At 41.7% G+C, this 22,524-nt stretch overlaps 1 protein-coding gene across 2 annotated transcripts in view; it reads left to right on the top strand.

Moving 5' to 3' along the window:
* Positions 1-4,926: 4,926 nt before the first annotated feature.
* Positions 4,927-22,524, top strand: part of Tdrd12 (tudor domain containing 12) — a 75,682-nt gene continuing 58,084 nt past the window's right edge. For both annotated transcript variants that reach the window (XM_076932219.1, XM_076932214.1), the window contains exons 1-4: positions 4,927-5,145; positions 12,302-12,460; positions 19,540-19,676; positions 21,565-21,684. In XM_076932219.1, coding sequence (XP_076788334.1) covers positions 5,122-5,145; positions 12,302-12,460; positions 19,540-19,676; positions 21,565-21,684 — 440 coding nt within the window. In that variant the 5' untranslated portion in view covers positions 4,927-5,121. The remainder of the gene's footprint in view (positions 5,146-12,301; positions 12,461-19,539; positions 19,677-21,564; positions 21,685-22,524) is intronic.

Below are 22,524 nucleotides of genomic sequence, written 5' to 3'. Positions count from 1 at the left end.
CAAAGCAGTAAGCACTAAGTCCATTGAGAGACCCTGTCTCATAAAGTATGGTGGATTTGCCCCAGCTCTGCTTTGCTGTTTGAGATTAGCTCAGTCTCCAGCCTTCATCAGAGATATGTCACTGCAGAAACCCATACCTGGCCAAAGTGCAGAGAACAAGAGATGATGGAGAGCTTGGCCTAAACAGGATATATACAACACCAAGGTTCGAATGCTGTGGAAGAGGGGCACAAAGAAGCAAGCGTCAAAGGATGTGCAGCAAAACATTGTGTTCTGGACTTGACATTGGGCTCACTCACACTCGCCAACTCACTGCAACTGTGGTGATTTGCACCTGTCAGCATCTCATCATGGGTGGGGAGGAGCCCTCCTTGAGGGACTATGAGCAGTCAAAAGGTTGCTGGGTGCCGTGGTACCGTTATCTTCAGTGGTATAGCATGTTTCAGTAAATAACCACCTGCCCATATTCGTGCAGGTGACTCTAAGTAGACTCAGTGGATCACACCCAAGAGACAGGAAAGCAGAGGGAGACTTCCTGGGAAGAGGGGGTGCAGTGAAAGAGGGAGGGGGATGACAGGATGAGAGGTGTTAGAACTACTAAATCTCTGTATACTTACTGTGTGCTGGTGAATCTTGGTTGTCAACTGGGAAAATGGAACCTCAACTGAGGAACTGCCTCCATCACATTGGCCTATGGGCAGGTTAATGGGCACTCTCTTGATTGCTTTTTGATGGATGAAGACCCAGCCCACTTTTGTCTGTGCTATCTGGAACACCTGGTCCTGGGCTTTAGCAGAAATTAGGTGAGCCGGTAGGGAATCAATCCACTGTGGTGGGTTCTGCCATGATCTGTGCTTCCATTCCTGAGTTCAGTTCCTGCCTTGATTTCCCTCAGTGATTAACTGTGTGACCTGTGAGCCAAATAAACCATCTCCTACCCTAAGTTGCTTCGGATTATGCTGCTTATCATAGTAAAGAAAAGGAAAGTGGAAACACATGTATGAAACGGTCAAATAACAAAAGATAGGGAATAGAGGGGAAAACAGTAAGAGGAAAACATCCCACTGTCATCAGCCTCTGGAACACACACACACACACACACACACACATATACATACACAGAGAGCAAGAGAGAGCGATTGTATGGTGATTATACAGTTATACCTATAATTTCAGAACTTGAGAGGTTCACTCAGGAAGAGTGCTGACTTTGAGGCTAGCTTAAGGCTATCTTGGTCTACACAGTAATTTCAAACCCTGGCTGGAATAGAAAGTGAGACCGTGCCCTGGTAACAAATAGATAACACATAAACAAAATACCAAGTTTTAAGAAACAAAAAGAAGTAAGTTACAAACATCCAAAAATCAGTATTGGGATAGCTGAACAATATATGTGAAACATTGATGGGGGAAAGGGTGTATACTTACTATCAATTCTATATCAGTCTCATGTAAAAGCTGTAGAAATAACCATTTATGTGTGTGTTGGCTCTGAAAATTCTCCATCTCTGAGAAAAAGTCATGAATAGAAATTCCATAGACTGAAAGATTGATTAAATTTCTTTTAATAAAGCATTTCTATTTTTATGTGTATGTATATATGTTCATCTCTGTGTGTGCTGGTACCCACAGAAAGCAGAACAGGACATTTGATCCCTTGGTGCTATAGTTACTGGTGTCTGTGAGCATTATGATATGGATGCTAGATCCTAACTGGGGTCCTCTGAAAGAGCAGTTGAGTATTCTTTACTACCAAACCAGCTATCCAAGCCAACATGTAATGTGTTAAAATGGCAGTATACAGTAGAAACCCTGATGGCAAGTGTAGAAATCAATTAAATATCAGCATGATGTCTGAATAATAGATGGCTAGAAAAGACTGCCAATGTTTAAAAGAACTCAAACATTAGTTTAGTTTAAAAAAAAAAAAAAACCTCAGATTTTTCTCATAAAAATTCTATATTTTTTTCATAAATAGAAGGGTGTGGGGGGGTGGCTGGAGAGATGACTCAGAGGTTAAGAACACTGACTGCTCTTCCTGGGGTCCTGAGTTCAATTCCCAGCAACTACATGGTGGCTCACAATCATCTATAATGGGATCTGATGCCCTTTTCTGGTGTGTGTCTGAAGACAGCTACAGTGTACTCATATAAATAAAAATAAATAAATCTTTAAAAAACAAAAAAAAGAAAGAAAGAAAAAAGAAAGGAGTCATGTGGCAAGTTCATTGCCCAAATAGTTCTTTCAAAAAAAAAGTGTCTATAGGAGGAATAGGAAAGAATCTGAGAGGACAGATTTGATAGTTCCATAAAATGTGTATGTTGCACAGAACAGAGAAGTACCCATGGATCGTGTGATACAGACACCACTCTACCAAAGTCAATGAACCCAAAAATCATTTTTTTTACAAAGGTGAGTGCGTATCTCTGTAAAATATATATATACACATTCCAAGTTCTTCCCTCCTGTCCACTTAATTCCGAGAAATAACTACTTGGTGACTATTTAATAATAAATGCCTAGGCCATAAGCTTTGGCTTGTCCTCTGACTTGTTCTTATTATCCCTGTTATTCTAACCTGGGTTCAGCTACATGGCTGGCTTCCTCTTCTTGTCTTCTTACATCTATCTCCTCCTCAAAGTTCCTGGGACAAATCTCCCTTTATTCTAACCTGAGTTCATTTATGTGGCTGGTTTACAGCCTTTTCAGAGTTCCAGGCAAAGCCCTCCCACTTCTCACTTTCTCCCAGAATCCTCTCTATCCCCTGTTGGATGTCCCACCTCCTATATTCTGCCTCAGCTCATTGGCCATTAGCTTTCATATTGACAGGTGTTGTTTATTAGAAATTCTCTCTACACACCTTTAATCCTGACACTCAAGAGAGAGGCAGAGATAGAAGGATATCTGTGAGTTCGAGGCCAGCCAGGGCTACATAGCAAGACCCTATCTCAAAAATACAAAGTGAAAGTATTATTGCTGCTGTTGTTGCTATTATTGTTATTATTTTGAGACAGGGTCTCACAAAGCTGCCCAGGCTAGCCTAGAACCTACGTAATGTAGGTTAGCCTTGTACTTACTACCCTCCTGCCTCGGCCTCTGGAGTGTCAGAGGAGTGTGTCTTCATATACAATTCAGTAGTCTTGACCATTCAGGGTCATTCTAGTTTCCATAAGCCACGAGAAAACAAAATATAAAGCACAATCCTGTAGCCTGTGACTTAGCCAAAGGAGAAAATGATTTTCCTACACTACAGAGAGGGTTATTTCTTCCACTTTCCTTCCTGAGCCTTTAAATACATATTTGCAGGTCCTTGTGAAATCAACCACATGTGTGGTATTTTGCTTTTGGAGACACATTCTTTTTATCGTAATCCAGGCTAACCTCAAACCAGCAGCAATCCTGCCTCATGCTTCTCCTGCTGAGACTGTAGCTGTAAGCCACCTTATCTCTTCAGGCTTATTTGTGTGGGTGCATTTGTTCCTTTGTGTCCAAAATCTTGGGTGACATCCCTCAGGAGCCGTTCACCTTGGTTATGTATGGATGCACATGTGCAGTGTACATGCACACAATTCAACACAAGGTTGACAGAGGAGAGCATAGGCTCTCTATGGGACTCCCTTGAGACAGGGTCTCTCACTGAATGTGAAAGTCACCATTTTGAGGAGATTGGCTGACTCAGGTGAGTTCTAAGAACCATCTCTCTCTTTACCTCAATTCTCTGATTATAGGCAACTATAGCCATATCTAGCTTTTTACATAGGTGTTAGGGATTTGAACTCAGTTCCCCGTGTTTGCATAACAAGTCCTCTCACTCACTGAACCATCTACCTAGATACACTTTTTTTTTTCTTGTCTTTTCACCCTCCTGATGTTTATGAAGCAGGTCAGGCTTGCTGGTCATCAAGTGCCAGGGATCTGCCTGTTTCTTCCCTTTTGGGCACTGGGACAGCACCACCAAACTTAGCTTTTTAAAAATGGAATCTAGGGATCAAACTCACATCTTCATTATGTACATGGCAACAAATGCTTTGCCCATTGAACTATCTCCCTGGCATCAAGCTTACTTTTAAAAGTGGATGCTTATGTGTGCATTGTTTCCTAAACTCATGATTCCCCATTCCCTCCTATTTCCACACGTTCTTGAAACTGGAAGCCTCTTTGTTGCCATCTTGATTCCCTTACTGGAAGATGAATACAATTGAATACGAACGGAAGCAGTTTTTTTTTTTTTTTTTCAAAATTCAACCATCAAAGAATTCTTTTGTAAAATCATTTGGGTCAGTAGAGTCATGATTCCTTAAGTTTTAACAGACTATTATCAGTCCACTTCTTGTTTGTTGGTGATCCCCAAGATGGCACTGATAGCTAACCCTCCCCGTGCTCCTGTGTATCCTTTATTTCAGTGTAGTCACAGGTAACTTAGAACCATTATGTTTGTCTCAGGATACAAGATCAGAAAATAGGAGTTAAAAAAACCCCTATGCTGCCACAATAAAGTACAGGTGTGAGTAGAACCTGGATCAGGAGGTAGGGCCTTTTGCAGAATGTGGTCAGGTGGAAATGATGCCAGGAAGACACAAGATCTGGGTGGCTGGTAAGAACACCCCATGATGGCTGCAAGCCGGTCAGGTATTGATATAGGAGAGACCCTACAGAAGTGCTGTGATGGAGGATGCAAGCTGGGTGCAGTAGTGCACAACTTTGATCCCAGCACTGGGATCAAAGGAAAGTGGAGAGCAGGCTTTTCTGGCAGGCAATACTGCTAAAGACTTGGGGGGGGGGGGGCAAGTAAAACCTCATACAGGTTTCACCACGCATCCTACCTCGCCCTGTAGTTCACCGCCCAGCCTGAGGATGGCGCCAGGCGCAGCCAGGCCGTTATCCAGGCCGTTAGCGCGCAGGTGCTTTCTAGCCCGCTGGAGCCCTGTGCGCAGGCGCAGGGTGAGCGCAGGCCGTTAAAGAGTGTGTGCCTTGGAAAGCTGCCAGTGCAGACGCTCCCAGGCCAGTTCAAGCATCTTCTTTGTTGGTGGTGAGGGACTCTCACTCTCACCCCGTGTGCTGTCTCCCTGTCTGTGCGTTGTGAGCTCCTTTGTGAGAGAAGGGCCAGGAAGCTTCTGCGGGATGCTGGAGGTCCTGGTGCTGAAGGTGAGGAGTGCCCGAGGCCTTCTTCGAGGAGCTTCCCCACGTGCTGACGCCATCTTGGGGCCTCAAAGCCCTAGTGCCCGAGGCTCGCTTTCAGATAAGAGGGTGACGCCGCAGTTGCACACCCTGGTTGCAGACGCAGTGGCAAATGCTAATATACTTCAAATATTCAGTATATAAATTGGGCGCAGTGGAGCATGCAAAAAAGTCACAGTGAATTCAGAGCCAGCCTGGGCTACATAATGAGACCCTATCTCACAAATAGCACCTCCTCAAATTAAATATTCATTGGTGAACCGATCAATTACAATTAACTTTATTCTGTAAACTTAGGCCTTGTAACCTTGGTACTGTCACTTATTTTAAAATGTATTTGTGTTATCCCTGTGGGAGTGCCTGTGCCATGATGAACGTGTAGAGGTCAGAGGCAGTTTACCTGAGGATTGAACTCAGGCCTGTTGGCAATCACCTTTTACTGAATCCTCCTACTGGTCCCGCTTTTTTTTTTTTTTTTTTTTTTTTTTTTTTTTTAACAAATGTATTCAATTTTAGCTGCTTAACTCTGTAGCGCTGGCTTGCTCAGTAATCTCTATGTAGACAAAGATGGCCTTGGACTTACAAAGATCAACCTGCCTTTTTGCCTCTCCAGTGCTGGGATCAAAGTTGTGCACTATTGTACCCAGCATGTCAAGCATCATTAAATTTTTTTATCTTGTTCTAATGTGTCTGTATGGATATGTGCACATGAGTTAAAGAACCCTCTGAGCTGGAGTTCCAGGCAGTTGTGATTCCTCCCTCCCCCATGTAGGTGCTAGCAACTGATGAGAATGGAATTTGGGGCCTCTGCCAGAGCAACCAGTCACTTACTCTTAACCACAGTGCAGTGTGTACAGTCCATCAAACATCTTTTCATGTGATTATTGGTCACCTATATTAGCTTCACTGGAAAAATGCCACCTCAGGTCATCAGTTCGGTTTTTTGAGCTGTTTGGCTTTATGGTGTGGTTGAATGAGTCTCCAAGTTCTTTTTACATTTTGAGCTCTCAGTTCCTTACCTGGAAAGTATGGTGATTCTCCTGCAGGCTTTACTTCGGGTAGGAAAAAGATAGGGTGAGGTAAGAGTGACACTCGCCTCAGCTTGATTATATTGTAACCGAGGCTGGACGAAGACTTAGAATCTGGCCCATATCATTTAACTTCAGCCAGGTTTAAGCAAAGCACAATTCTCGGGGGTGGGGGGTGGGGGGGAAGAAGTATTCAAATTACAATGAACTCAGTTTGAAGAGTACAACAATTTAAGATATGTTTAAAACATTGAGATTCTTTACAAACCACACCTGGTTTCTTTCACAAGAATGGGTACTGTTGGCTCAGAGATAGAGCCCAAGATTTAGGATCTAGGGAGTTAGACTGAGGTAAACATAACACCCATTGGTGTTAGGGTTGGCCTGGCACAGAGATAACACAGAAGTCACTTCGGCTGTTGAAAGCACAAGTGACATCATTCATAAGAATAGATTTATGATATAAAAGCAATGCTCAAGATTTAGAGGAAAGATCTGGGATAAATAAAAACATGAATTCTGGGAGATATGGGCAGAGCCTGTCTCATCAAACAGCAAAGGGTCACCAAGTTGTAACACTCTTATCATTCCTGGCATTCCAGGAAGAGCAGCTATGTACCACCGTCCATTGAATAGATAAGCTGTGTGTTTAGCCTTCTGGCTTCTCCAATGCTTATCTGTGTGCACAAGGCCTTTTTTTTTCCTTCTCCCACTGCAGAGAAGTAATTTTCTCTTATTCTATGATGTTCTGGTTACTTAGAGTTGACACAACCTAGAATTGATCATCTGGGAAGAGCATCTCAATGAGGAATAAACTAGATCAAGCTGGCCTGGGGACATGTATATGTGTGGTTATTTTGATTGCTAATTAATGTGAGAAGACACACCCCATCGAGGGCCTTGGCCTTCCCAGGACTGTATAACTGAAAAAGCTAGCTGAGCTCAAGCAAGCAAGGATCCAGGGGTTCTCTCTCTGGGAGACTCACTCCTTCCAGTTCCAACCTTGGCTTCACTTCTCTACAGTAACTACAACTTGGAACTGTAAGCCAGATAAGCCTGTTCTTCCCTTGCTGTGCTTTTAGTCACAGAAAGGAGACTAGGACACACGATTGACTGTTACATTTATAGTCCTTACATTTATAATCTCTCTGGATTCATACGATACAGTTTTGATCAGTTTGGTTGTTTAGTTTTCTTTTGTTGCTGTGTCTGTCGTATCCAAGCAGCCAATGCCAAATATAATGGAAAGCTTTTGTATTGTTTGCTTCTAAGAGTGTTATAGTCTCGTACATGTCACAATTAGGCTATGATACCTTTTGAGTTAGTTTTCTTTTTTTTTAAATTTTTATTGCATTCATATTTATTATGAGGAGGCACATGCTGTGGCATACCTGTGAAAGTTGCAGAGTTAATTCTCACATGTCTCCATGGGTTTCAGAGACTGAGCTCAAGTTGCCAGGCCTCTCCAGCAAGTAAGCCATCCTGCCAGGCTTGGAATTTCTGTATGGTGCTAGTTCATCCTTTGGCATGATGTACTCAGTTTCCTGCTAACAGTTTTGAACAGACAATCATTTTCCCTAGAATGACTTTGCTACCTTTGTCTGCTATTACTGGGCCACATTGTAAAGGAGGCGGTCCTGGGACTTTTATCCTTCTGGTCGGTGTGTCTGGATTACAATAGCACCACACTGTTTGGATTATTGTGGTTTTGTAGTAAGTTTTGAAATAAGGCATGAATTCCTCTAGCTAGTTTTGTATTGAATCAGTGTTTTCCGCTGAGAATGGCCTCTGTCTTCTTCAGTAGCCTGATCCTCCCCTCCATCTCAGGAGGGCTGGGATTACAGGCATGTACTACCATGGCAAGTTTTATGTAGCGCTGGAGCTTGAACCTAGGACTCCATGTACAGCTAGGCAAGCTGCCAATGACCAGCTTTGGCATCTTTAAAAGTAACCTTGTAGGCTTGAGAGATGGCTCAGCAGTTAAGAGCAATGACTGTTCTTCCAGAGGTTCTGAGTTCAATTCCCAGCAACCACATGGTGGCTCACAACCATCTGTAATGGGATCTGATGCCCTCTTCTGGTGTGTCTGAAGACAGCTACAGTGTACTCACATCAATCAATCAATCAATCAATCAATCAATCTTTTAAAAAAATCTAAAGTAATTTTGTAAGAATCTTGAATCACAAATCTAAACTTTTATATAAAAATCAGCCATATGTATCTTAAATCCTCAGAATGCATATCTACTCATCAGCAATTCTTATTAAATTATATCAGGAGGCTGAGGGCAAAAATGGATATAAGAAATCAATTATCACCAATCCAGCCTCAGTGAGAGTCATATAAGCCAGTGCTGCCATTGTTCTTGTTCCCCGACCATAAAGGCCCTAGCTTAACTGATAAGAGTGTTCCTTTCTGAACTTCAGATTGTTCCCTAAGATTTTCTACATCAGAGCCAGTAGTAAAAAACCTAGCTTCACTAACAATTTTATTTTTCTAAATGTTTCTAAAATCTCAACCTAGCTTCACTAACAATTTTATTTTTCTAAATATTTTCTGAGGGTGGTAGTCATTGCTGACAATCTACATCTCTAAGTTCTTTCCTAGAGTGATGATTGAATCATTAATGTGCTCCATCAGCAATGCCTGAAAGAGATCAAGCATTATTATTGTGTCAGAGATACTGCCCAGCAAGGGGCTGGAAACCCTCTTAAGAGTTTTCCTGTAATTATTAGATTAAGAGGGGTGCGAGGGCAGCAGGCAGAGCAGAACTCCATAACAGCATAAAGTCCTCAGGACACATAGTCCTCAGAGCCTTGCCTCGCTGAGGCTCGCTCATGTGGCTGTGGTAAACCATGGCCAACATTCTGAGTTATAAAGTCATTTGTTGTTCCTGCTGCATGAGTAGCAATCATTCTACTAATTGAGCTACACACTCAGTACTTTAGCTTCTTTCTTTTTAGAGGTTTATTGGCTACTTAGGGTTCCTTAAAATTTTGTTTTGAAGTCATGATTAATGATAAATATTAAATCTGTGTATTAGTATTAACATCTTAATTTATGTCAATATTAAATCTTCTAACCCACAAGTGTGCATGTGTTTGTATGATTTTTTTTTAAAGATAGAATCTGACGTAGCCCTGGCTTGCCAGGAACTCACTATGTAGACCAAGTTGGCCTTGACTATTAGGAGATCTGTCTCCTTCTTTAGAGTGCTGGGATTAAAGACATGTGCTCTGAATCTCTGTGTATTTTTGACTCTGAATTTCTTTTATTGTAATTTTATATTTTTCCATTGTAGTTGTAGTATATTTTTATAGACTCTTAAGGATTTTCTATGTATAAAGTCATACTTACAAAAACTGGCAAGTTGCCGGGCAGTGGTAACTCATGACTTTAATCCCAGCACTTAGAAGGCAGAGGCAGGTGGATCTCTGAATTCAAGGCCATCCTGATCTACAGAGCAAATTTCAGGGTAGTTAGGGCAACACAGGAAAAACCCTGGCTCAAAAAACAAACAAACAAAACAAAACGGGAGTTTATTTCTTTTCAGCTTTCCTGATAGCCTTGTCTTACAGTAGTATCTAGCACACTCCAGCCAGTGTTGAAGAAAGGAATATGTACACCACTATTAGGTCTTTATTTCCTGTGTTTTATTTCCTGTGATTAAAAAAAAAAAATGTGTGTGTGTGTGTATTTTTTTTTTTAAAGAATTCTTTATGTGTACACTGTAGCTGTCTTAAGACACACCAGAAGAGGGCATCAGATCCCATTACAGATGGTTGTGAGCCACCATGTGGATGCTGGGAATTGAATTCAGGACCTCTGGAAGAGCAGTCATTGCTCTTAACCACTGAGCCATCTCTCCAGCCCTACTTCTTTCCTTTAATATAGATCTCATTTGCAAATACAGCTGGGTGTCATGGCACACTCTTGTAAGTCAGTCAGTCTAGCACTCAGGAGATGGAAGTAGGAGAGTGAACTCTGCTATTGCAAGTCTGAGGCTAGCTTGAGCTATGGGGGATCCTGCTTGGAAAACAAAACAATGACAAAGTCCCATTTCCTAAAATTGTTTAGACACTTATTATAACCATGTGGTCCTTAAATTCTTGAACATTCTTGTAATAGTTACTTTCAAGTCCTTGCCAGCTAAGCAGCTTGGGTTCCCTCCTTCTTCCCTTTCTAGGATAGAGCTCTGGACCTTGAGATGTTAGGCAAGTGTGTGCCACTGAGCTACATCCCAGCCCTGGAGTCACTGTCTAGTGACTTTGTTCTTGGCCATGTGTCATGGTTTTATTTCTTCGTATGCCTAGTAACTGGCTTTACTGGGCTTTGCTTTAGTCCTTCGTTATTGCATTCAGCAAGAAGGAGATACTTATGCTATTAAGTATATGACTACAGACTACTCTGCAGTAACAAAACCTGAGTGGGGTTTTTAGAGGCAGGTAGATCTTTGTGAGTTTGAGGCCAGCCTAGTCTACAAGGCCAGTTCCAGGCCAGCCAAGATACATAGTGAAATCTGGTCTTTAAAAAGAAAAAAAAATCAAGCATTCATAAGAGTAGAAAAACACTAAAACAAACACTTGTGTTCCTGCCTTCTGGTGTGTAGGATACAAAGTTGTGTCTTATTGCTTCTTGACCCCCTCAGTAGGCAGAAGTAGGGTGTGCATTTGAAAAGTCGGTAGTTTTAACTGATATTTTTTATTCAAGTTTAACTTTTTCATTTTTTAGCTTATTTCTAAAAATGGTCCTTTTGTGGAGTTTTAAATTTTTATTTATATGTGTGATGGTTTGAATAAGGATGGCCCCCAGAGGCTCATAGATTTGAATGCTTGGTCACCAAGGAGTGGCAGTATTTAAAAAGATAGGGGAGACATGGCCCTGTTAGAGGAAGTGTGTCACTGGAAGTGGGCTTTGAAGTTTTCAAAGGCCCAAGAAGCCAAGCCCTGAAGTATGGCTATCTGCAGATCTGGATGTAGAACTCAGCTCCTTCTCTAGCACTGTGTCCCCCTGCATGCCACCGTGCTTCCTGCATGATGCAAATGGACTATTGAAACTTCAAGCCAGCCCCAATTAAATGCTTTCCTTTATAAGAGTTACTTTGGTTGTCATGGTGTCTCTTCACAGCATTAGAACACTAAGACAGTATGTATCTTGGTGTGCACCATGTGTGTGCCGCTAGCCTTGGAGGCTAGAGGAGAGCATCAGATCCCCTGGAGCTGGCCCTGCAAGTGTTTTTGAGCTACCTGGCTTGGTTTATGACAATGAATTCAGGTCTTCTGGAAGAGGAGCAAGTGGTCTTAGCTTCTGATGTCTCCAGCCCTTTGGGGTCTTTTAGTTCCATTTTATTTATTTTGTGCATGTGTTTGTGGCAATGGGCATGTGGAGGTCAGAGGACAACTTAACAGCTTGTGGAGCTTTTCTCCTACTTAATGGGTTCCAAGGCTCAAACAAGACAGGCTGTCAGCCGTAGCAGCAACCCCTTTACAGCTGAGCTGTATTTTTTTAAATAATTTTAAAAATAATAATATATTCCAAGATAAACTCAGATAGTTCCGACTTTGATCTTCTACTCCACTCTTCCCTAGGTAATACTTTATATTTATCTGTTTTCCACCCCCATCTTTGGGGGGGTCATGCTGAGAATGCAATCTAGGGCCTTGCACATGCTAGTTAAGTGCACTACCATTGAACTTCACCCCAGCCCCTCATCACTGTTTTATCATCATATACGTGTGCCACCACGCCCACTATCTTGTCTGCTTTTTGAGTTGCGTACATAATTGAGAATTGCTTGCCTCTTCTTGTTTATGTGGTTTGGGGATTTTTATCTTCTGTCAGATCTTTTTGTTTTGTTTTGTTTTGTTTTGTTTTTAAGACAGGGTCTCACTTCTGTACCTCTGGCTATTCTGGAGCTATGTAGACCAGGCTGGCATCAAACTCACATAATTGTGCCATCCTGCTGCTTCAATCTGACCGTTTAAGACAAAGGTGCTTGTTAAGGATTTGTTAGGTCACTGACATTACAAACAGGCTTTATGTCACATGACTCTACTTTTAAATCATGCATTCTTTTGTCTTCTTAATATTACAGATTGAAGATCCAGGTTGCTTCTGGGTAATTATAAAAGGATGTAGTCATTTTTTAGAACAAGAAGTTGACTACCAAAAACTAAATAGTGCCATGAATGACTTCTATAACAACATGTGTCAAGACAAAGAAATAAAGCCATTAATGCTGCAAGAAGGTCAGGTATGTACCTAAACGTGCTTTGATCTCAGGGGCTTAAAACAGAGCTTAAAATGCAAAATATGTCATACCTAGATAGTAAAAGTTTTGGACTATTTTAACTCTTTCTATCATTGCCTGGTACTGGTTTATTTTGTACATGCTAGAACCTAGTCTTGGAAGAGGATTGTTAGGCAGGGTTCTCCTACCAGGGATCAAACTTGGCAGCAGGAACTTTTACAGGCAGAGAGATCTCAGTCAACCTTCTTCTTATAGCTTGAACAAAGTAGACAGCACATGGTCTTCGGAACCCAACATGTATATGCAGGCCTTTCAAGAGCAGGGGCTGGGACTGCCTTTTTGTTTGCTTGGTTTTTTGTTTGTTTTGTTTTGTTACTCAGGCTTTGGGACAGTGATATTTCTTTATTCTACTTGTTCCATGTCCTGGCCCCTCTGTATTCTTAGAACATAAACTGTCACTGCCCACAATCTGACCCTCTTGTCAGGCCTTTTCCAGGAGAGTGAATTTTTATAATAATTTGGTAGGAAAAATTTATAAGTGTGTTTTAAGAAAAAAACTAGGGGTTGGAAAGATAGCTCAGCTGTTGAGAGCACTGAATGCTCTTCCAGAGGTCCTGAGTTCAATTCTAAGTAACCAAATGGTGGCTCACAACCATCTGTAATAGAATTTTCTTGTGGGTCTGAAGACAGCTACAGTATACTCATATACATAAATTAAATCTTCTCTAAAAAAAAAAAAAGAAAAACCTAGGAAACATTTCATCATCATTAGTAACATGATATATTGTTTATCCTGTTAGTTAAATGTTAACTTCTAAAATGAAACTAGGTCAGTTGGTCCTTTAAAGTGTGTGTGCACTTATATCCGTATATTTCAGATAGTCTGTTTAAACTTTTCCTTTTGTTTTTTATATTTTGCATAGACTAACAAGCATAACTAAATATTTTGGATGGATTTGATGTCTCTTTCCCTCAATATGTAGCCTATGAACTTCTTGTTGTATTAACTTGGAAAGTAAGACTCTGAGAGGTGTGCTAAAATGCCATGGATTGAGGTTTCGACAGCTGGGTCTCATTCTGTACATCACTAACAGTGTTTCACTTAGTGGTCTTTCCATTCAGTAGTGACCATCAGCTCTTTCCTTAGTGGTTTTGGCATGAGATTTTTTCTCATTTCTCTGCATTCTGAGTTAGTGCCTTAGGGTTTGCTGCTATGAACAGACACTATGACCAAGGCAACTCTTATAAAGACAACATTTAATTGGGGCTGGCTTACAGGTTCAGAGGTTCAGTCCAGTATCAAGATGGGAACATGACAGCATCCAGGCAGGCATGGAGCAGGCCGAACTGAGAGTTCTACATCTTCATCTGAAGACTGCTAGACTTTCAGGCAGCTAAAATGGGGGTTTTAAGACCACACCCAAGGTGACACACCTACTCCAACAAGGCCACACCTTCTAATCCAGCCACTCCCTGGCCAAGCATATACAAACCACCACAGTTAGGATTCATCTTTTCCTCATTTATTAACTAATAAAACATGAAATAGTTAGCTGGGTATGGTGGCTCATGCCTTTAGGAGGACACAGAAGCAGGTAGACCAATTTGAGGCCAGCCTGGTGCATAGTGAGTTCCAGAACAGCCAGGGCTATGTAGAGAGACCTGTCTCAAAAACAAAAACAAAGCAAAAAGAAAAGAATTTGTAATGTAAACACTTAAGAATGGTTCTCTTTTTAAAAATTTTTACTTATATTACATCCTGACCACAGTTTTCTCTCCCCCTCTCCTTTCAGCCCTCTCCCCCAACCCACCCCCAAACCTTATCTGCTCCTTCTCCATTTCTCTTTAGAAAAGAGCTGGCCTTGATGGATATCAACCAGCCATGGCTTATGAAGTTGCCGTAAGACTAGGTACCTCCTATTTAGGCTAGACAAGGCCACCTAGTAGGGAAAGGGTCTCCAAGGCAGGCACCAGAGTTAGAGATAGTAGTATCACAAGAAGACAAAGCTACACAACTGCAGTATATGTGCAGAGGGCCTAGGTCAGTCCCATGAAGATTTCCCAGTTGGCAATTCAGTCTCTGTGGACCCTTATGGGCTCAGGTTGGTTGATTCTGTGGGTTTTCTTGTGGTATCCTTGATCCCCTCTGGCTCCTACAATCCTTCCTTCCCCTCTTCAGAAGTGTTCCCTAAGCTTTGCCAAATATTTGGCTGTGGGTCTCTGCATCTGTTTCCGTCTGTTGCTGGGTGAAGCCTCTCTAATGACAATTGAGCCAGATGCCCACCTATGAGTATATCAGAATATTATTAGGAATCATTTCATTGTTTTTTTCCATTTGTGTTTGGTTCTATTGTGGGTCCCTGGGCTATCCAGTCTCTGGCTCCTGGCCTTCCAGGCAGTGTCAGGGGTGAGTTCCTATTTATAGCATGGGTCTTAAGCTAGACCACTCCTTGGTTGGCCACTTCCACAATTTCTTCACCACCTTTACCCCAGCACATCTTGTAGGCAGGACAAATGGTAGGTAGAAGGTTTTATGCCTCGATTGATATCCAATCCTTCCACTGGAAGTCTTCCTGGTTATAGGAGATAGCCAGTTCAAACTCCATATCCTCTGTTGGTAAGAGTCTTAGCTAGGGCCACCCTCATCCATTCCAGGATGTTTCCATTACCCTAGGTTTCTAGCTTGTCCCAGAGATGTCTCCATTCCAGTTGTCTTTCCCAGTATTCTCTCCTTCCATTCTCTCCACACCCAAACCCCTCTGTTTCCATTCCCACTCCCACCTCTGTCCAGTCCCCTCTCCCCACCCACCTTTGATGTCAGTTTCTTTCTCTTTCTCAGTGAGATTCATGTGTCACCACCCTCCTCAGCACTCCTTGTTACTTAGCTTCTTTGTATCTGTGGATTGTAGCATGATTGTCCTGTACTTTATGGCTAATATCCACTTACGTGAGTATATACCGTGTTTGTCTTTCTGGGTCTAGGTTACCTCTCTCAAGATGACCTTTTTAGTTCCACCCATTTGCCTGCAAATTTCATGATGTCGTTGTTTTTATTAGCTGAGTAATACTTAATTGTGTAAATGTACCATATTTTTTTTTATCCTAAGAATGATTCTTATTCTTTCAGTTTTTCATCTTAGTGATTGGTGCCCAGGTATCCCCTTTGGTTTTCAGAGTCTTCTCTCTTTCTCCTTTGTTTTTTTTTTTTTTTTTTACTTAATTTTAAAGATTTATTGTATTTATTTATTTTATGTATGAGTACTCTATCTTCATGTACACCTGCATGTCAGAGAGGGCATCAGATCCCATTACAGATGGTTGTGAGCCGCCATCTGGTTGCTGGGACTTGAACTCAGACCCTCTGGAAGAGCAGCCAGTGCTCTCAACCTCTGAGCAGCTCTTTACCCCTACTTACTTAATTTCTATTTTTGTACTAGGGATGGAACCCAGAGCTTCATGTGTGCGTCTGAACTTTACTTCCAGCTCCTTCCTTTGAACTTCATAGTGACTTGTTAGCCTTCCTTCCTTCCTTCCTTCCCTCCTTCCTTCCTTCCTTCCTTCCTTCCTTCCTTCCTTCCTTCCTTCCTTCCTTCCTATTTTTAAATTCAAATGTGTCTGTTAACTGGCTCCTTGATCCAGGGCCTTCCTCTGGATGGAGCATCCTTCAGTAGCCTTCACTTTTTTGTACATGGCTGACTGAAGATAGGGCAACAGCCAGGACACAAGACTATAGTTTGTGTAGGACTCAAGCCCATGGTAACTTTACAGCCTCCTGGACATTTCACATTTATGAAGTACAAACTGGAACCCTGCTCCAGGTGCTGCTGCTCAGGTTTCCCCTTCCTTTTGAAGAGACGTGAAGGAAAAGGCATGTTCTTGTAGGAAGGTTGTCACTACTAGAAAGCTCTGTGTCTCAGGTTATAGGGACTGAAGCTGTGCTCTTCCATGTAGGTATGCACGCTACTAAGCTGCATTGAAGTTGTGCTCTTGCATGTAGGTCTGTACACTATTGAAGCTGTGCTCTTGCATGTAGGTCTGTACGCTACTAAGGTACATTGAAGCTGTGCTCTTGCATGTAGGTCTGTACACTACTAAGGTACATTGAAGCTGTGCTCTTGCATGTAGGCATGTCATGTAGGTATGCACACTACTAAGCTGCATTATTTGTAGGTATGTCATGTAGGTATGCACACTACTAAGCTGCATTATTTGTAGGTATGTCATGTAGGTATGCATACTACTAAGGTACGTTATTTGTAATCATGTTATACTTGATAGCTTGCTGTAGAATAACACAGTTTCAAAATCTGGCTGTGGAAGTTACCTGTGCAATAACTCCTACAAGTGTCTCATTTTGGCATTCATTTAGAAGTAACCTTCATCTCCTATCAGAATTTCTTTTCAGTCATTTACTTTTGAACTGTATTGTTCTTGTAGTATAGTGCACTGTAGTTTCCAAAGTCAGTTTTCTGGGTGACTTTGTAAAAGCCTGCAGTCAGCACATGGTTTGCCTGGCTGTGGCCAAATAACCTGAGGCCTGGCAGGACCCTAAGCTCTAGTCAGGATGCTAAGTGCTGTCACTTTGTCAGGGTATTTCCCTTAAGAGCAGCTGCAGCCATTGCATGTAGTTTTTTTTTTTTTTCATTTTTTTTATTTTATATTTTATTTACATTTCAGATGCCATCCCCTTTCCCCATTTCCCCTCCCTAGAAAACCCCTATCCCATGTCCCCTTTTCCTTTTTGCTTTTATACAGTTTTTTAAAGTGTTAGTCAAAGGCTTTATACGTTTGGTAATGCTCAATCAGAAGTGTAATCCAATACCCAACCTAGATATATAAACTGTCTTTGACTGGTGGAGACAAATGGACATCTGCCTCCATGCGCCCCCTCTCTTTCTCTCTCTTTCTCTCTCTCATCACCTTGCTTCTCCTCTCCTTACTCCATCTCTTCCTCTCGTTATTCCTTCCCCCTTAGCTCCTCCTACACATCACCCTTCCTGTTAAAATAACACTTTTCTCTCAAAATACAATTAAAGCATAATTATTCCTATCTGTACCAGTGAGGTACAAGATAATCCTAATACCCAGTCCATCATTTTGTTGACTAACCAGAACCTCTGTCGTCTCTCCTAACTAAAACACTTAGTTTTGAACCAGGCTTTTTTCTTGGCTTAGAATAAATGTCAGCTGAAAACCTTCCACTCAGATCTTTTCTCTCAAAGTAAGCATGTAGTTTTTGAAGACTTAGTATATGGCAGGCAGTGTACAATGACCAAGCAAACCCCGAAAGACAAAGTTCATGCTGCCATAGAGTCAGAGACTATTTATGCCAGAGAAAAAAATGGACATTAAAGTGTAGCAAGCCAAGGGATAAAGGAACCAGAGTTGGAATTTCTGACCAGAGAAGAGAGAAAAATGCTTTTTAAAAAAATTTTTTTCTTGTTTTTTTATTTATTGATTGACATTTCAAATGTTATCCCCCTTCCTAGTTTCCCCTCCACAAACCTCCTATCCTCTTTCCCCTTCCCCCTGCCTCTATGAGGGTGCTCTCCCACCTGCCTACCCACTTCTGCCTCAGCACCCTAGTATTCTCCTACCCCGAGTCATTGACCCTCCACAAGACCAAGGGGCTCCCCTCCTAGTGATGCCTAATAAGGCATATCCAGCTGGAGCCATGAGTCCCCCTATGTATACTCTTTGGTTGGTGGTTTAGTCTCTGGGAGTTTTAGGGGGTCTGGTTGGTTGATATGTTGTTCTTCCTATGGGGTTGCAAACCCCTTCAGCTCCTTCAGTCCTTGCCCTAACTTCTCCATTGGGGTCCCTGTGCTCAGACTGATGTTTGGCTGCGTGCATCCTCATCTGTACTGGTCAGGCTCTGTCGGAACCTCTCAAGGGACAGCTATACTTTACTTTTGTCAGCAAGTGCTTCTTGTCATCAGCAATAGTGTTTAGGTTTGGTGTCTGAAATGTAATGGATCCCTAGGTGAGGCAGTCTCTGGATGGTGTTTTTTTCAGTATCGGTTCCATTTTTTTGTCCCTGCATTTCCTTTTGACAGGAGGAATTCTGGATTAATATTTTTGAGGTGGATGGGTGGCCCCATCTCTCATCTGGGGACCATGCGTATCCACTGAATATGGTCTCTACAGGTTCTATCTCCTCTTTGTTGTATATTCTGGCTAATGTCCTCTCTGATGGTTCCTGGGAACCTCTTGGGTCCCTGGCATCTGGGACTTTCTAGTGGCTACCCTCAGTTCCCCCTCCCCCACTGCTACTCTCCTCCTTTCAAATTTCTGACTCTCCGTACTTCTCCTCCATCTCCTCCTGTATCTGAACTGGCCCCCCTTTTTTGCTTCCCCTCCCCTTTCCCTCCCAGATCCCTCTCTCCTTCTTCTTCCTGAGATTATTTTCTTCCCCCGTCCGAGTAGGACTGTAGCATCCATGCTTTGGTGTGAAACAGTGCATTTTAACTTGCATGTTGTAGAAACAGCCTGGAGTTAAGGAACTGCACCACTAAGATTCTAGTGGAGATATGAGTTACTGCAGAGCTTAATCTACAAATTAAGCATAGGAAGACACTGGCAACAATAATAAAATAACATAATTATGACAATTATTATAATAAAAATCTTCTGTAAGGTCATTTTTAGGTGAAATAAAGGTTATTTGAACCAAGTGTTTCAGTCCTATGACAGCTGGCCTTATGTCCAAGACAGGATCATGATTAAGAGAGCAGTACTGTTCATATCGTATGTGCCGCACAACTGAGCAATTCACGTTCAGGCTCAGTGGACCAAGATGGTGTAAGAATTCCTTATACTACCTGGAGCAGAGGATACTTAAAAATTACAAATTGTTGACTTCTGGGACAATCATTAATCTTTTCAGATTATAGTTAACTGTGAGTAACAGAAACTGTTGCTAATGAGAACTATTGTAGTAAGAAAAGTCATCCTGAACCTCTTTCCTGGTCGACAGTGCTTCATGAGGATAGGTCCAGCTCCCTGCCACTCTGCCCTGTGGTCAACTGAGGGACCTTCTGTTTCCCATTTGTGATGTAACCCTGAGCTTGTTTTCATTGCAGGTGTGTGTGGTGTACTGTCAGGAGCTGAAGTGCTGGTGCAGGGCTGTGATTAAGTCGATCATCTCTTCTGCAGACCATTACCTGGCAGAGTGTTTCCTTGTGGATTTTGCCAAGTATATTCCAGTAAAATCTAAAAAGTACATATGTGTTAATTTTGTCTTGTATCCTAAGGAGACAGATGGCAGCTTTAAAGTAAAATGTCTTAAAGGAAATACATTTAACTCTTGTTTTAAACATTTTAAGAATATATTTTGAATTATGTGTACATGTGTTTTGTGTGTTGGTGTGTATGTGTGTGTGCTCACACCAGAAAACCATTAGACTCTTGGAGCTAGACTTACAGCTGGTGTGAGCCACCCATTGTACATACTGAGAACCAAATTCAGGACCTCCACTGTAGCAGCATGTGTTCTTAATTGCTAAGCTATCTCTACAACCAAATCAATGTCAATTTTTAAAATAAGGAGAGACTTGGAAACACAAGGAGTCAGAATGGGGCTCATAGGTGGCTTCTTTCCTGAAAGGGCCATGCAAGCTATTCTCTTTGCATCTCTTGTGCCACTGCCATCTGGTCTCTCTGTCCTCTAGCTTGCTCATGAACAGAGTAGGTCTTAGAGGGAGCTATGACTCAAGAAAGATGCTGCCAAGAAGTAGAAATTTTGTCTCATAGAAAAGGGGAATGCAGACCACTGTTAGGGTACACAGGGCAAGGTATGCGAACATACATTCTTGATTCTCTTGCAGAACAAGGACAGAGTTTGGCTGTCTCTTAAGGTAGGACACAGTAGCCAAATGTCCATTGGGCAGGCTGCACTGATTCTGGGACCACATGTTCAGTTTACTGGAACTAATAGGTTAGTCTTTGCATTTTGTGACAATGTTTCAAGTTTTCTACCCAAAGTAAAAAGTAGTCAGTTAAACATGAGGACCCTTGTTCCCACTGAATAAGACACTATAACAGGCAGGCTATAGTAGCGTTAGAGGCATTTGGTAAATGGGACATTAGGGTTTACAGAGAGTACAGGAAGAAGCAGTTTGTGTTCAGAGCTTTACAGCTTTTAATTTATTTCTTTGTTTATTTCAGAAGAACTATTGTGCTTACCTGTTGGGAACTTTTCTCCTTGTATATTTATTTTTCTCCTTGGTCAGTTTATTTAGGGCAAGAGAATTACATGATATATGAGTGTAATAAGTTCAGTACAGCTACCTGTACTGTCTAACTGTCCTCGATAACCAGCCTATATGGTTGCCCATAGAGGGTGGGGTCCCAGGAAGAGAACCAGTTGGCATTTGAAATGGGTTAGGTTAAAGTGGCCTGGAGTTTTCTTGAAGAAGAATGGACCAAATTGTAACTTATCAAATCTCAGTCCTCCAGCTTTTGTGACGACATCCATCTGTCTAAAGAAACTTTTGTGTGATTCTGATCATATGATAAAATTGGCATTTTATGTATTTATTTGTTGTGAGTGTTGGGATTGATACTCAAGCCACAATGCATGTGTGAAGGTCAGAAGACAACTTGCAGGAGTCAGTTCCTTCCACCATGTAGGTCTCAGGGATCAAGCTCAGGTCATCAGACTTGGTGGCTGGTGCTTTAACCCTCTAGGCACCTCACCTGCCTCGATTTGGTATTTAAAAGTTGTAAGTAACCAGACATGGTGATGGTGGCACGTGCTAGTAATCCTAGCACTTGGGACATGGAAGCAGGCCAGTCTGAGCCATATTAAAACCTTATCTAAAAGAATAAAAATAAAAATTTAATTAGACTCCTTCACAAGTTCAATTGTTATTCATTCTCACCACTTGTAGCCTCGCTAGACATATAATTTTTTTGCCTAAATTCTATATTCTAAATACTATGCCACAGAATAGTAATACCATAGATTATGTGCAGTGTGTAGACCTTTATACATACTTGTTTTCTTTTGTTCCTTTGTGAACAGTATATTAATTATATAAGTGTGCTTCAAATGAATTTGGTATGTATATTTTTTACAGTAAAATTGTTTATATTTTACTTTTAAGCATCCGAGTTGCAGTAGAGTCTTTTATGCAGCTTCCTTACAGAGCAAAAAAATTCAGACTTTACTGTACAAAACCTGTGACATTGCACATTGACTTCTGTGAAGACAATGCTGAGATTGTGTAAGTATATCTTTTTTTGAAAGCTTAAAATACTGGCACTCCTTTTATTTCTGTATGTGTTTCCATTCTCATTTGTTATACAATCAGAGAAAGAGCAAAGTCTAGTTAACAATTGATTCCACTTGCATGCAGGTTTGAGCCAGTAGCCCTGTAATACCATGGTGTGGTATTGTGAGGTCACTGTTTGGGGGGGGTTCCCTGTAGATGTCGTACAGGGAAGTGGATTGTGAAGAGATCCAGCCAGACTGACTTTATCAACCTAGATGGACTTCAGGGAGCCTAATAACAGTCGGTATATTCCTAATGTATTGAAGCCCAATGTAATTTGAAAAAAAAAAAAAAAAGGGAGGATCTTGTTATAATACAGTCCTTAATGCACAGGAAGCATAATTACATTGACACTCAATTCAGGCTACATATCATTTCCCCCCCCAAGAAGATGGGTTATAGAGACAGACTATCTGTACTAGCTTAAGGGCCTAAGGCTCTGGACAGGTCTTGATCATAGCGTAAAGGGCATTTGGCCACCTCTGATACTGGTTGTGGAAACTTGGGGAGCCCCTGGCTGTAAGGGTCATTTAGATTACTAGCCACCTCCAGTCCTGGTTGTAGGAGCTTCATATGGCCTGGCCCAACAGATAAGGAAGATCACCAGGCTACAAGAATTGCCTCCAATTCTTGGCTTTCTGGATGGAAGAACAGGTTTTTCATCTTTCCCATTGGAAAGACAATCCTGTGTGCCTAACATTCCTGGCTTCTCTAGAGATCTGCGGACACAAGGACCTCCTGGTGTACTCCCAACAACTGTTAACCTCCAGATATGACATAAAACAAATTCAT

Source organism: Arvicanthis niloticus, chromosome 1, assembly GCF_011762505.2.
Source record: "Arvicanthis niloticus isolate mArvNil1 chromosome 1, mArvNil1.pat.X, whole genome shotgun sequence".
Classification (NCBI taxonomy): Eukaryota; Metazoa; Chordata; class Mammalia; order Rodentia; family Muridae; genus Arvicanthis; species Arvicanthis niloticus.
Note: the sequence above shows the minus strand (reverse complement) of the source record. Positions and strands in the feature narration are given on the sequence as shown.